The 12,166-nt window shown below is 51.0% G+C and overlaps 1 protein-coding gene and 1 non-coding gene across 3 annotated transcripts in view; both read left to right on the forward strand.

The window, feature by feature from the left end:
* Positions 1-12,166, forward strand: part of LOC138447268 (kinase suppressor of Ras 1) — a 160,291-nt gene that overhangs the window by 112,771 nt on the left and 35,354 nt on the right. For both annotated transcript variants that reach the window (XM_069602921.1, XM_069602922.1), the window contains exons 3-4: positions 3,231-3,378; positions 7,687-8,146. In XM_069602921.1, coding sequence (XP_069459022.1) covers positions 3,231-3,378; positions 7,687-8,146 — 608 coding nt within the window. The remainder of the gene's footprint in view (positions 1-3,230; positions 3,379-7,686; positions 8,147-12,166) is intronic.
* On the forward strand, positions 4,492-4,619 carry LOC138415556 (small nucleolar RNA SNORA19). Its single transcript, XR_011247309.1, has one exon. It is a non-coding gene; the product is annotated as a small nucleolar RNA SNORA19 (small nucleolar RNA).

The raw sequence follows: 12,166 nt of genomic DNA on the forward strand, positions 1-12,166 counted from the left end.
TGTCTAGTAAAGAGGCAAGAGAAGCGTTTCTAGTCCTTCTGCGTGTGTGCTAAGTTGCTTCAGTCATGTCTGACTCTGTGTGACCCCATGGAATGTAGCCCACCAGGCTCCTCTGTCCATGGGGTTTTCCAGGCAAGAATACTGGAGTGTATTGCCATGTGTCGTATGTACTGCCATGCCCTGCTCCAGGGAATCTTCCTGACCCAGGGTTCAAACCTATGCCTCTTGTGTCTCCTGCGTTGGCAGCCAGATTCTTTACCCCTAGCACCACCTGGGAAGCCCCTTCTAGTACTTTTATCTCCATGGAAAGATAGATCGAGGGGCAACATGCCCACCTACCTCCTTTTTTTTTTTTCTTTTCTGAAACCTCGTCCTGAGGCTTGTGTGTTTGAGACCCTAACTCTACCAGATAACCTGCTAACTGGTGGATAGTGTCACTGACTGCAGCTTTTAGGCAGAACAGGGTGGTTCCCTCTCCCCACTTCAATGACCTAGCTTTGCAGGGAGGAGGGATTAGAAAGTGGAAGAAACAGTCAGAAATCCTAGTGATGCTGGTGTGCTGAGCACTCCCGTTTCACTGAGGACATACATAGTTCACTCCCCAGAAAGTGATGCTTGTCCTGGGAGATACTGGGCAGCTCCTGTACAAGCGGGACCCTGGGTTGGCTCTTCTATCCCAGGAAAGGGTTCTGTACCCTACGCCCCTTCAATTTGTCTAGCCAACCCCTGGTTTGAACTGGAGCATGAAGAGAGCGCATAGAGGGGAAGGGAAAGCAGATCCTGTTCCCTTATTCCCTAAGGATGAACTGATCCCTGCAGCCTCAGGGGATGGAGACAAACCTTCTAGCTTATTCAAAGCTATAAAGGAATGCTTTTTCTTTTCATTCTTTTTTTTTTTTAAGACCATAAATTTGAACCTATTATTTCTCTTATTTAGGGGGTTACTTGCTAATGACAAAGGACTTCATTTTACAATACAGGTTTTTTTTTTTTTTTCAGAAAGCAGGTAGAAATTAATTTACTTTGAAAAAAAAATCATTTTCCCCTGGGTAAGTTCATGAGTGACAGTGGGGGGTAACGGAAGGTGCTTTGGACTCGACACACCTGGGTTTGGGTTGTGGCGCCACCATTTATTAAGCTGCATAGCGTGAGGTCACTGAACCTCAATAAAACAGGCTTAGCGGCATCTCCTTGCTGAATTGTTTTGAGCGGAGTCAGTGCACAAAGCCCTGGACATCTTGTGAAGTGCTAGCAAATAGTTTGTAATAATATATGTAGTTATTATGCCGGAGAAACTGAAACTTGAAGTGGGTGGGGAGGAAACGTATATAAAAGAAAAAAAAATCTGCCTTTGCATTGTAGTCAGATTGGGGATTGGGTTTCTAGGCTTGCCTTTGTCGTCATCAATACCACCTCCACCCCCAAATCAAGCAGATACTGGAATCTCTACTTTCGAGAGAACTGCTGAGTCATCACAGCCTGGGGAAAACGCACCCGTGTGGGTGAGAACAGAGGCCACCCCAGGGAGAGGTGGAGGGTTGTGTTGTGCAGGGCAACGTCCACTTCCATTTGGTCTTCCCTGACAGTATTGCCAAATGGCTTCTGTCAGTGGAATGAGGGGCAAAGATGTCAAAACTGCATTTTGATGAAGGGCGTTGTTGAAGGCAACAGAAGAAGACACATGGATTGAATAAAAGCTTCTGCCTTGGGGCCATTATCTAAGCATCCTGCTCTCTGTGTTGTTCTTATCAAGGGTTTCCTGTGACGTTCTCATTTTATCATCTGGAAGGATTTCTCACCACCAAGGGTTTGTCCAAACCACTGATGAGCTTCTTGGCGCTCTGGGAGTATCTGTTTATTTCTAATTTTTAGAGTCTAGAATGACTCCAAAATGAGCCATGAGATTTCTTTTCCACAACCCTGGAGATGGAAGAATATTCACACAAGACCAAAGATGGGGAGAGGGGACAGAGCCAGACACCAGAGGCCACATGCCAGGCTTCAGATGTGGCCCCAGCACCCAGGCATCACAGAATCCCCAAACCATTGCCCCAGTGACTCATAGTTGGTATCTTCATCAGGTTTTGTTTTGACACTTGAGTCTAAGATTTATAGCACCATGGATTGACTGACCGCAACATTGCTTGTGTTACATTAGACACAGTTTGCTAATAAAAATCAGTGAAAATCAACTTAGATTCTCAAGAACTGCAAGTTTATAGGAATCATTTGATGTGGGTTGTCTGGCTTTCCCTGTTATAGAAACTCCGGAACCAACTTCTCCCCCCTCCCCTCTCCCGCCCCATCCCTCCACTGGTCCCATAACTCTTTGAGCTTTCTCTATGCTGGTCCATATCGTGTTGCGTTGCAGTAGCTTCTTTTCGTCTTTTTTTTTTTTTTGCCACTCTTTGTGGCTTGTGGGATCTTAGTTTTCCAACCAAAGATTGAACTCCGGGCTCAGCAGTGTCCGCTCTGTCCCCCGAGGCCATCTTGTTCCTTCTACGTAGCCCCCTCCATCCTCAGAGTTTGAATGAGTGCTTTATATGCTTCGAGCATCTCACTTCTCTTTGCTACCTTGAAACCTTGGAAGACCCCAGCTGAGAATCAGATAAGACCCGGTAGGAAAGACCTGCACAGATCTTCGTTGCTGTTGTTCGGTCGCTCAGTCCTGCCTGACTCCTGGTTAGCAACCGTATGGCTAGGCTCCTTGGTCCATGGAATTTCCCATGCAAGAATACAGGAGTGGGTTGCCATTTCCTTCTCCAAACACAGATCTTGGTGAGGGTTAATTCTTTGTAATCCTTTTCTTGGAAGCTAGTTTTCTTTGAATCCTATCTGGTCTGATTCAGATACAGCAAAATTGTAAAGAACCATCTTTATCTGAAGTACTTGTCATTCTCCAAAGTTGTCATGATTCATCATTTTCCTGTCCAGAGGAATAAATAAAAAGAGACCAGAGGGACAACATGCCCTCATCAGAACGTTTCTGGTTTTTTCCTTCTCTTCTCCCCAGCCCCCATCCCCAGGTTCTGGCATGTCGGCTTCAGCTGCTGTCTCTGGGATGCTGGGGGTGGGGGCCGGGGTTGGCTGCTGGTGTCCTCAGACAAGTGGTGGCTGCGGGTCGGAGGCCGGCCCCAGCAGCTGGCCCCTGCCACTCAGCAGGAGGCTGGGCCTGGCCGCAAGCAGGATGACTGCTCACCCAGTTCTCTGCCTGTCCTGTGCCTCCCCAGGAGATCCTCCGCGAGCTCACGCTAGATGCCCTGCTGGACATGAACGAGGCCAAGGTGAAGGAGACGCTCCGGCGCTGTGGGGCCAGCGCCGAGGAGTGTGGCCGCCTGCAGTACGCCCTCACCTGCCTGCGGAAGGTGACACGCCTGGGTAGGTTGGGCCAGTCCCGTCAGCCGCCTCGCCCTCCCCGCCGGCCCGGACGCTGCATTTCTCTCCCAGGCCTGGCCTGGTTCCCGGGGCCCCAGGGCTTTTACTGGGGTAGATGAGGGGCTGGGTGGGGCCGGTGTGACCAGGATCTCTGGGCTGGCTTGGAATGGCTGGAGTCCACACTCAGAAAGTGCGTGATGGACCCCACTCAAGGCAGAGGCTCTCCCTGAGACAGAAGGCTCCCAGGTCCCACTGGTCTGGCTAGTGTGAAGCTTTAGCCATTGTTACCAACCCGAGGCTGGTCTGCTGGGTGGGGCTGCATGACTTCCCCTCTGTGGAACATCTCTGTAGGTAGGGCCCTGTGACCCTTCCCTAGCTATCTTCTCACCAGCCCCCTCCCCGCCCAGCCCTCTCCTCACCCTCTCCCTGCCTCTCCCATACCTGTGATCCCCACCCTCCCCCTGCCTCTCCATCCCCATCTGGGCTGTGTGCTCAGAAGGCACGCGCTGGTGTGGGCTCAGCCTGAGCCGAGCATGCGGAGAGAAACTGTACACGTTTCAGCTGTGAGTATGGACATGGCTGCCCCAGGCGAAGTGTGTAATCCTGGCATGATGACTGGTGTTCCTCAGGAACTCATTTGCAGGCTTTCTCAATCTTACCCTGGAAATAGCTTCAAATGCCCAGACTTAGCGCTCCCATGACCACACAGATAAGCCTTTAAAATGAACCTAATGAATGGAATTAGCTCCATTTTTTAATTAGCTGAGCTTCTTGTCTTATCTCCAGCTGCCTGAAGCTTAAGGAAGGCTCTGAGGTTTATATTCAGCTTGATTTTTTTTTCCCCCCAGAGAAGATGGTGCTTAATTTCTTCCCTGGCCCCATTGTATCAAGTCTTCCTCTGAACACAGAGTCCAGAGTTTTACTTGATTTGGAAAACCTCAACACATCAGGCCTCTGGCAAGTGCCAGGAAGTAAACAGGACAGGGACATAGTTAGCATTCTTATCTCTGCATTTTACAGAGAAAGAGACTGAGCCCAGAGAGGGGAAGGGGCTTACCCAAGGGCACACAGCAGTGGGTGGCAGAACTGTGACTCGAGCCTCAGCCCTTGCCGCCCAAGCACATTTCATTATCTTTTTCTTTATATTAAGAGAAAATATATTTCTGATGTGCTAAATAAACCCCTGGAGGTAAATTAGCAGCGTGACTAATTTAGCCATTTCTGTCAGTCTCCTTCAGACAACCGTCAAAAAAAAGTACTTGCCTCCCAAGCTGAGAATCTGGGGGACCTTGTCAGTCTGCCCTCTTTATGCCTGTGTTGTAAGGAGCTGAGGAGGCTCTGGCCATAGGGTGCTGGTGACCTCTGTGTGTTAAGGCTGCTGGCTGTCCATCCTGAGTGCCAGGATCGGAAGATCACTAACATATGGCGCGCTTGCTGTATGTGCCCTTTGTAGCTGAAGCATCAGAGGCTCTGGGTGAGTTGTCTGGGACCCCACACCCGAGCTGGACTCAGTTGAGCTGGACTTTGCTCTCAGGTCTCTTCCTTAGAAGATGCTTTTCCCAGAGTGCCCCAGAGCAGGCCTTGGGCAGAGGGTCCTTTCCAGGTGCTCTTTCTCATTCCATCTTAGTTTGTGGTGCCCTGCATCTCCAAGAGGGACCTGCCACACCCAAGTCCAGGGTGCAGGCAGGTGGATGGGCCTGCCCAGCAGTGGCTGCACTTCAAGTGTACCTGCTGGGGACTGGGTGGTACCTGTGATCGCCCTGTCCCTCAGGTCCTGTAGTCAGTCTTCATGGCTCCTGGCAGGCTGTTACTTAACCTCAGTGTGCCTTAGTTTCCTTATGTGTAAAAAGGACATACTAACAAGACTTCCTCTCATGGACTTGTTGGAGGATTAAATGAGTTAAATTCATCTACTTAGTCTAGAGCCTGGCACATATTAGTATGTATTTTTCAGTATTAGGCCTGTGGGGTGATGGCAAATGGCCACGTCTCTGGTCTTAAGAAAGGTGATAAAGGATGTTTCTTTATGCCTGGGGCTGGTGAACAGGGTAGGCTCATGCTTGCTGAATCTCCCCATCCTTCATCCATAGCAGACATCACTAGTCAGTCCCTGAGCTCCTCATGCTTAGTGACTCCAGAGTCATTGTCAAGCAGCCACTGCCAATTGACTAGTGTCCGTGTGCAAAACCAGAGCCATATCCCTGAGCTGGCTAAAGCAATGGTGATTAAATAGACAATTTAAAGAACTGGGGGCTTGTTTCCTTTGGTGGAAGACTTGTGCATAGATCCATGGAACTCATTCTTTTATCCCCTCAACAAGAGCAGTATTTAAGTTCAAGTGTAGGTCTTGGCCATGGCTTCCCAGGTGGCTCAGTGGTAAAGAATCTGCCTGCCTAAGCAGGAGACCTGAGTTCAAGCCCTGGGTCAGGAAGTTCTCCTGGAGGAGGAAATGGCAGTCCACTCCATTATTCTTGCCTGGAAAATCCCACAGACAGAGGAGCGTGGCGGGCTACAGTCCATAGGGTTGCAAAGAGTCGGGTGCAACTGAACACGCATGCATGCTAGGTCTTGGCCACAGTTCTAAAGGAGCAAGAATGAGGAATACACAGACTAACTCATCCACGTTGATGCATGAATAGGAAGTCACCATGCAGTGAGGCAGAAGGAAGGGCATTTGAGGAGAGGATGGAATAGACAAACTCTTAAGAATTGAGAAGGTTAATATCACTCCACCATCCCTAATAGATTACTATGTGGGCTGGCTTTATCATCTTTGATGATAGAGAGCTCATTCATTCCCATGGCTGTGTCGTTACAGGTCATTCAGAATTGGTAGCTTTGCAGGAGGAGGTCCGGGGCTGTGGTTGAGATCAAGGGCTCAGTTCCCATCCCATTTCTTACTTTGCCGCGTGAAGTTGGCAGTATACATGGGCTCTCTGAATCTCATCAACCTCGCCATGCTGGGCGGATTGAGGGACGCAAAGTAGAAGAATTACAGGGTGGAAGTTCATTCTGTCTTGAGTCAATATCTCCCCTCCTGTGCTTTCCACTCATTGATAAATACGAGGAGGGAGGTGTCCTCTTCCCACGACAGGGGCTCTGTAGACTGGCGTCCTTTCTCCGTGCCTCCACCCCTTCAATATCTCCCCGTCTCCTGTAAGGTCAAGCCTCAAGCCCTTGGCAAGATTATCCAAGGCCCCTCTGGAGCTGGTCCCCAGTGGACTGACCCTCCAGCTTCATCCCTCGCCTCTCCCTGGCTTGTCCTGACTTCTCAAGGCATGCGGGACTCTGTAGCTGCCGCAAGATGCCCTGTGCTCCCCGCATGTGCTGTTCCCTCTCCCTGGTACGCCTTCTCCAATTCTCCCTTAGCTGGCCCAGCCCAGGTGCCACCTCCTCTAGAAAGCCCCCTGACCCTCAAGATACTTAGGGTCCTCCTCTGTATCCCCTCAGTCTCCGTGCGTCTCTGTCAGCACACAGCACACCGAACTGAGTGTCCATCACTCTCACTGGACTTGTATGCGCCACAGACGTGCCTTTTTATGCCCTGACATCCGGCATACAGTGAGTGCTCGCATGAATGGACAGACATGTCACTGATTTGGAGCCCTCAGAGCCCCAAAGCCTCAGGAGCCTCCGACAGAGGGTCACCGTGGGAGCAGCCCAAAGTCACTCACAGGCTTCTCGCAAAAGGAAGTGGCTGTTGATCTCTTCCTAGCTGTGTCTCTCTTCTAGCAAATTCCCAGGGCAGTTTGCTTTCAGAAGGTCCGTGCAGCCCCTTTTCCTGATGATTGAATTTTCTCAGAGGAGAGTTATCCCTTTACAGCCTAACTCTTAAAAAAAAAAAATCTTTATTTTTTATTTGTTTACTTTTGGCCACCCCGAGTGGCATATAGGATCTTAGTTCCCCGACTAAGGATCAAAGCCATACCCCCTGCGTTGGAAGCACGGAGCCCTAACCTCTGGACCACCAGGGAAGTCCCTACACAGCCTGACTCGCAGAGATCACTCACCGCTTCCCTCTCTGAGATCACTGACTTTGGGGGTGGGCTTCCACACACCTGCCAGCGGGAGCCCTGCCCTGTCCCTCTCTGGGCCCCATTTTCTTCTCTATATGTCGAGGATAGTAGTATCTGCACTGGTGTTCTGACAGTCAGCCAGGTAGCGTGTGTGCTCGAGTGGCCTTTATAAAATGGTGATGGCTGGCAGCTGGAGCCTCCGTTGAGGGACGGTGCTTCTTGGGTGGGCCCTGGCCGCCTCGCCTGTGACTCCCTCTGGCTGCAGCCACCTGTGACTCGATTCTTTGGCCCACAGGCGGGGAGCACAAAGAGGACTCAGGCTGGAGTTCATCTGATGCCCGGCGGGAAAGTGGCTCCGGGCCTCCCGCAGACACCCTCTCGACAGCTAGCCTGTCCTGGCCTCCAGGGAGCTCCCAGCTGGGCAGACTGGGCAGCAGTGCCCAGGGCCCACGCTCCGTCTCCGTGTCCGCTCTGCCCGCCTCGGACTCCCCAAACCCCGGCCCCAGTGAGGGCCTGTCGGACCCCTTTATCTCCTTGCACACCAGCGGCCGGTTGACCCCCCGCGCCCTGCCCAGCTTCATCACCCCGCCGACCACGCCCCAGCTCCGACGGCACTCCAAGCTGAAGCCACCCAGGACGCCGCCCCCGCCCAGCCGCAAGGTCTTCCAACTGCTGCCCAGCCTCCCCACGCTCACCAGGAGCAAGTCCCACGAGTCTCAGCTGGGGAACCGCATTGACGAGGTCTCCCCGATGAGGTAAGTGTCCCTGCCAGGCAGGTGCCGAATTTGCCACCTACTGAAAGTTCTGACTACAGTTTTCTCGCTGTAAAGGTAATATAGGGCCAATTTTTAAAGGACAAAATTGGCCAACATAGAAACCGCAACACAAAAAGTGAAAGATGCCCCCGTCTCTCAGTCCACTACCCAGACAACCTGAACTGTTTGGGCTGAATTCTATTAGATTTCTTTTTTTTGTACACACACACAGACACGTCAGAATAGACTGGGTTATGATGCAATAACAAATACCCCCGGACCTCTGGATCTTCAAATAACCAGAGATTTATTTCTTGCTCATGCTACCTGTCCATCACAGGTCAGCCTCATTCCAGATTCCAGGCCAGAACACTGTCTAGACCATCCCACTGTGGCAGAGGGGGAAAAAAAAACCCACAACTTGACATGTTAACTGAGCAATTAAATGCTCTTTCCCAAAAGTTCTACACACCATTTATGACCCTACCCAAACAAAAGAACCAAACAATGTCATCCTCCTATATGCCCAGAAGGGGGAACTAGAATATCTTGCTGAAACTTCTAATAATTATCAAATACTATGTACTTTATGCTATAACCTATTTTTTCAACTTTTATTTCTGAGAACTAAACATCAGTTCATCTTGAACTACCTTACTCTCTTATTTATTCATAAAAAATTTATCTATGTATTTTATTTTATGGCCGCAGCATGTGGGATCTTAGTTCCCTGACCAGGGATTGGACTCATGCCCCTTGCATTGAAAGTGCAGAGTCTTAACCACTGGGCCACTAGGGAAGTCCCTTGATCTATGTATTTTAAATAGTTAGTGACAGTCACATGGTCCAGTATCACTCACATAGAACTTTGTAGAGGTTAAATTTGTCCCATACCATTGTTCCTTTTCCTTTCAGGAACCAACCAGGTTATCAGTTTTGTATATATCTATAATTCAAGCTATTTCATCTTTTAAGCTTTGTAAAGCCTCTTTCTAGTGTATAGTTTAATTTCTCCCCTCTTGATGGATATTTAGGTCTTTGTCCTTCTCTATTATAAAATTCGCCCTTGTCTATATACCCTTGTGGAAGGGAAGGGGTAGTTTTCCTTGGGTGCCTCTTACCTTCTTGTGCCCTGAGGGTTGGGAACCCGGCCTCTCTCCTGATATGGTCATTTTGGGTCTCAAGTGGGCTTGTTCCCCCACCCCTGGGCAGACTCTTTTGGGTCCCTTGTGGGATAGACTTTGGACAAGTCTGATGATTCTGAGCGTATATCACCCAAGGAGAGAAATCTAGCTGTGACCTACCTGCCACTCCCGATCAGACTGTCCTGCTGGGGCCTGGGGCTTCCCTCCTTCCTGACCCCCAGAAGGGGCTGAGCCTTCCATCCGCCCCTGGATCTTCTCTCTGAAGCACAGTGATGACAGCCATGTGGACACGTGTGGGTCATTCAGAGGGCATCTTGGTGGGCAAAACCCAGTGCCTCTCTTCCTCGGTTTTTTTTTTTTTTTCCTGAAAAGAGTGTTAGGGGGGCTCTGGGTGGAGAACAGACTCTCAGGAAGATGACACTTCCTTGGATCCCACTGTTGGTGAGCTGGGCCTTGCCCCCTGGGATTCTGAGTCAGAATCCCACAAAGACCAAAGCTGGCACCGACATGAGTACTCAGGGCCTCCTGCCGCCCTCAATGAGCCCTGAGGCTGGACTGAGTGCCCTGGGCTCCCAGCTGTCCTCGTCCCTGGGACAGCGGCACCCGCAGGAGATGTTGCTCAGGCCCTGCTTGGGGGCTGCCTCTCTGCTCTTACAACTGGCCTCCTCGCCTCTGCCCCAGCCACTTCTTCTCTGGCTCCCTGAGCCACCCTCCTGTTTGGTCCGAGCAGCCCTCCTCCCAGGGCTCCTCCACCTACTGGCCTATGATCTTGGGAGACTGTGAGCCTGTTTGCTCAGCTGTGAAAAGGAATGAACTCTAATTACAATGCAGGTAGCTGGCGAGGGCTAGGAAATCTAATGTATTAAAGCACAGTATATGGCTCCATTGTCCACTGGGGAGTTGGGAGGGGGCCACTTCTAGCCCTTGTCCTTGAGGAAAGTCCCCAGTCACTCAGCCAGCCCGGCCCCACACAGGGGCTCAAAGTCCTCATCCAAGCACTGTATCCGCTCCTGCCCAAGGACTGATGTTCCGGGGGACACCAGGCCAGCATGGTGACATAATCCCGCTTTGTCTCTTTTTTGTCTCCTCCAGGTTGGGTAAGAGTGATTCATTTTCATCCCCTCTGCCACCCGGGAGTCCTGTTTCTGTCGCTGTCCCCATCAGGGGTGGATTTCTTCGACCCTCTCTTAGTCCTCTGGCCTTGCTGTGGTCCAGAAGCAGAGATGCTGGGCTCTGCCTCAAGAAGTAGCTCTTAGAACAGGGAACCTTCAGAAGACAAGGTGGTTCAGCCCAGCCCGCAGCTGCCCTGAGAAGCAGGCACCGTGAGAATGTCACCGTTTGTGGGCCCCACTTGCACCTTGCCACCCCCACAGGCGACCTCTGGCAGGAGTTGTTTACCTGCTGGGCTGCTGTGGTGATGCCGTGCTCCTGGGAGAGAGGTTCCTTATGTCCAGTGTAGATGGATGGTAGCCATCTGCAAAGTCCAGCTGACGTCTTGGGACCCTCCACCCTGTTCAGGAGAGGGACATCCCTGGAGGAAGGATGTGGTCAGCTCTGAATGAGGTCTGAGAGATCAGAGGGTATGGATGTCCCCTTGGAGGGGGGTGGTAAGGATGCCCAGGCAGGCTCCAAGTCCCTTTTCCACCTCTGGGTTGAGAGCTGATTCTTGTATGTGGCTGTGCTGCAGGGCATCTCTCTCCAAAGTCAAAGCAGAGGAAAACAGCTTCTGGGGTCTGCTTTTAATTGTCTCTGTGGAGATGCAGAGGCATCTGGTTTTTGCCTGAGCAAAATAGCAGCTTGTTTTTGTACTGTCCTATACTGGCTACATAGAGTGAAGAGGCTGTCAGCAGTGTCTGAGAGATGTGGAGTGGGGTAACAGACAGTGACTTTGCCAAAATGGATCTGAATGCAGGACCACCAGGGAGGTATAGGGCAAGGAGGGAGGGAGACTGCCCTTCCCTGTCCCCAGGGCACAGGTGGAAGACTCCCAGGACTCCTCACAGAGCCTTGGAGGAGAATCCAGCATCTGCATCCCTAGGACATCCATCTTCCTGGTTGCTATAGTGATGTAGGGACCACAACGGTGAGGCTGCTTCCCCAGTTTGCTGGGAAGGTGGGACGAGGCCTTTAGGACCAGTGTTTCACCTCTATCAGGGATAGCATCATCTCATATCCTTCCTATCCCAGGCCTGTGGCAGACATTAGTAATCAATTGTAGGGTGTCTTCAGGATTAGAGACAGCTTCATCTCACCTCTGTCCTATCCCAGGCCTGTGGCAGACATTACTAATCAATTGTAGGTTGTCTTCAGGGTCAGGGACCACCTCATCTCACCTTTGTCCTGGCCTAGGCCTGTGGCAGACATTACTAATCAACCACAGATTGTCTCCAGAGATAGATGATTAAAATCTCATTATCCCACTGTCTGTTTCTCCTAGTCTGGTAGCCTAAGCCCTTTTAGATCCATATGCTTTCATGGCCTTGGCTACTGACTGGGGTGGGTGGGGTGCCCCACCCTGGCCCACTCTGCCCCCGGACAAGGGAGTTGGGAGAAGTCAGCCCCATGGCAGATGTGCTGGAGAGATTGTGAGTTCAGCTATCAGCAGGTGGCAGAGGTCCTCATCAAACTCCCCTTGTTGTAGGAGGAAAGTCAGTACCTCCTTCATACCCTTCTCTTGTGGTTGGGTTCCTGGTACACAGCTTTAAGTGAACCACCACTTATTGAGCACCAGCTGTGTGCCAGGCCAGCATGGGGTGGAGATGGCCACAGATCCCTAGAGCACTGTGTTCCCGACCTTTCTGACTCACAGGTCTCTTTGATAACTGGATAAAAATCCAGACCTTCTTGGTAAGGAAAATCCTACATCAACCATCTC

Source organism: Ovis canadensis, chromosome 11 (assembly GCF_042477335.2).
Source record: "Ovis canadensis isolate MfBH-ARS-UI-01 breed Bighorn chromosome 11, ARS-UI_OviCan_v2, whole genome shotgun sequence".
In the NCBI taxonomy this organism is placed as follows: domain Eukaryota; kingdom Metazoa; phylum Chordata; class Mammalia; order Artiodactyla; family Bovidae; genus Ovis; species Ovis canadensis.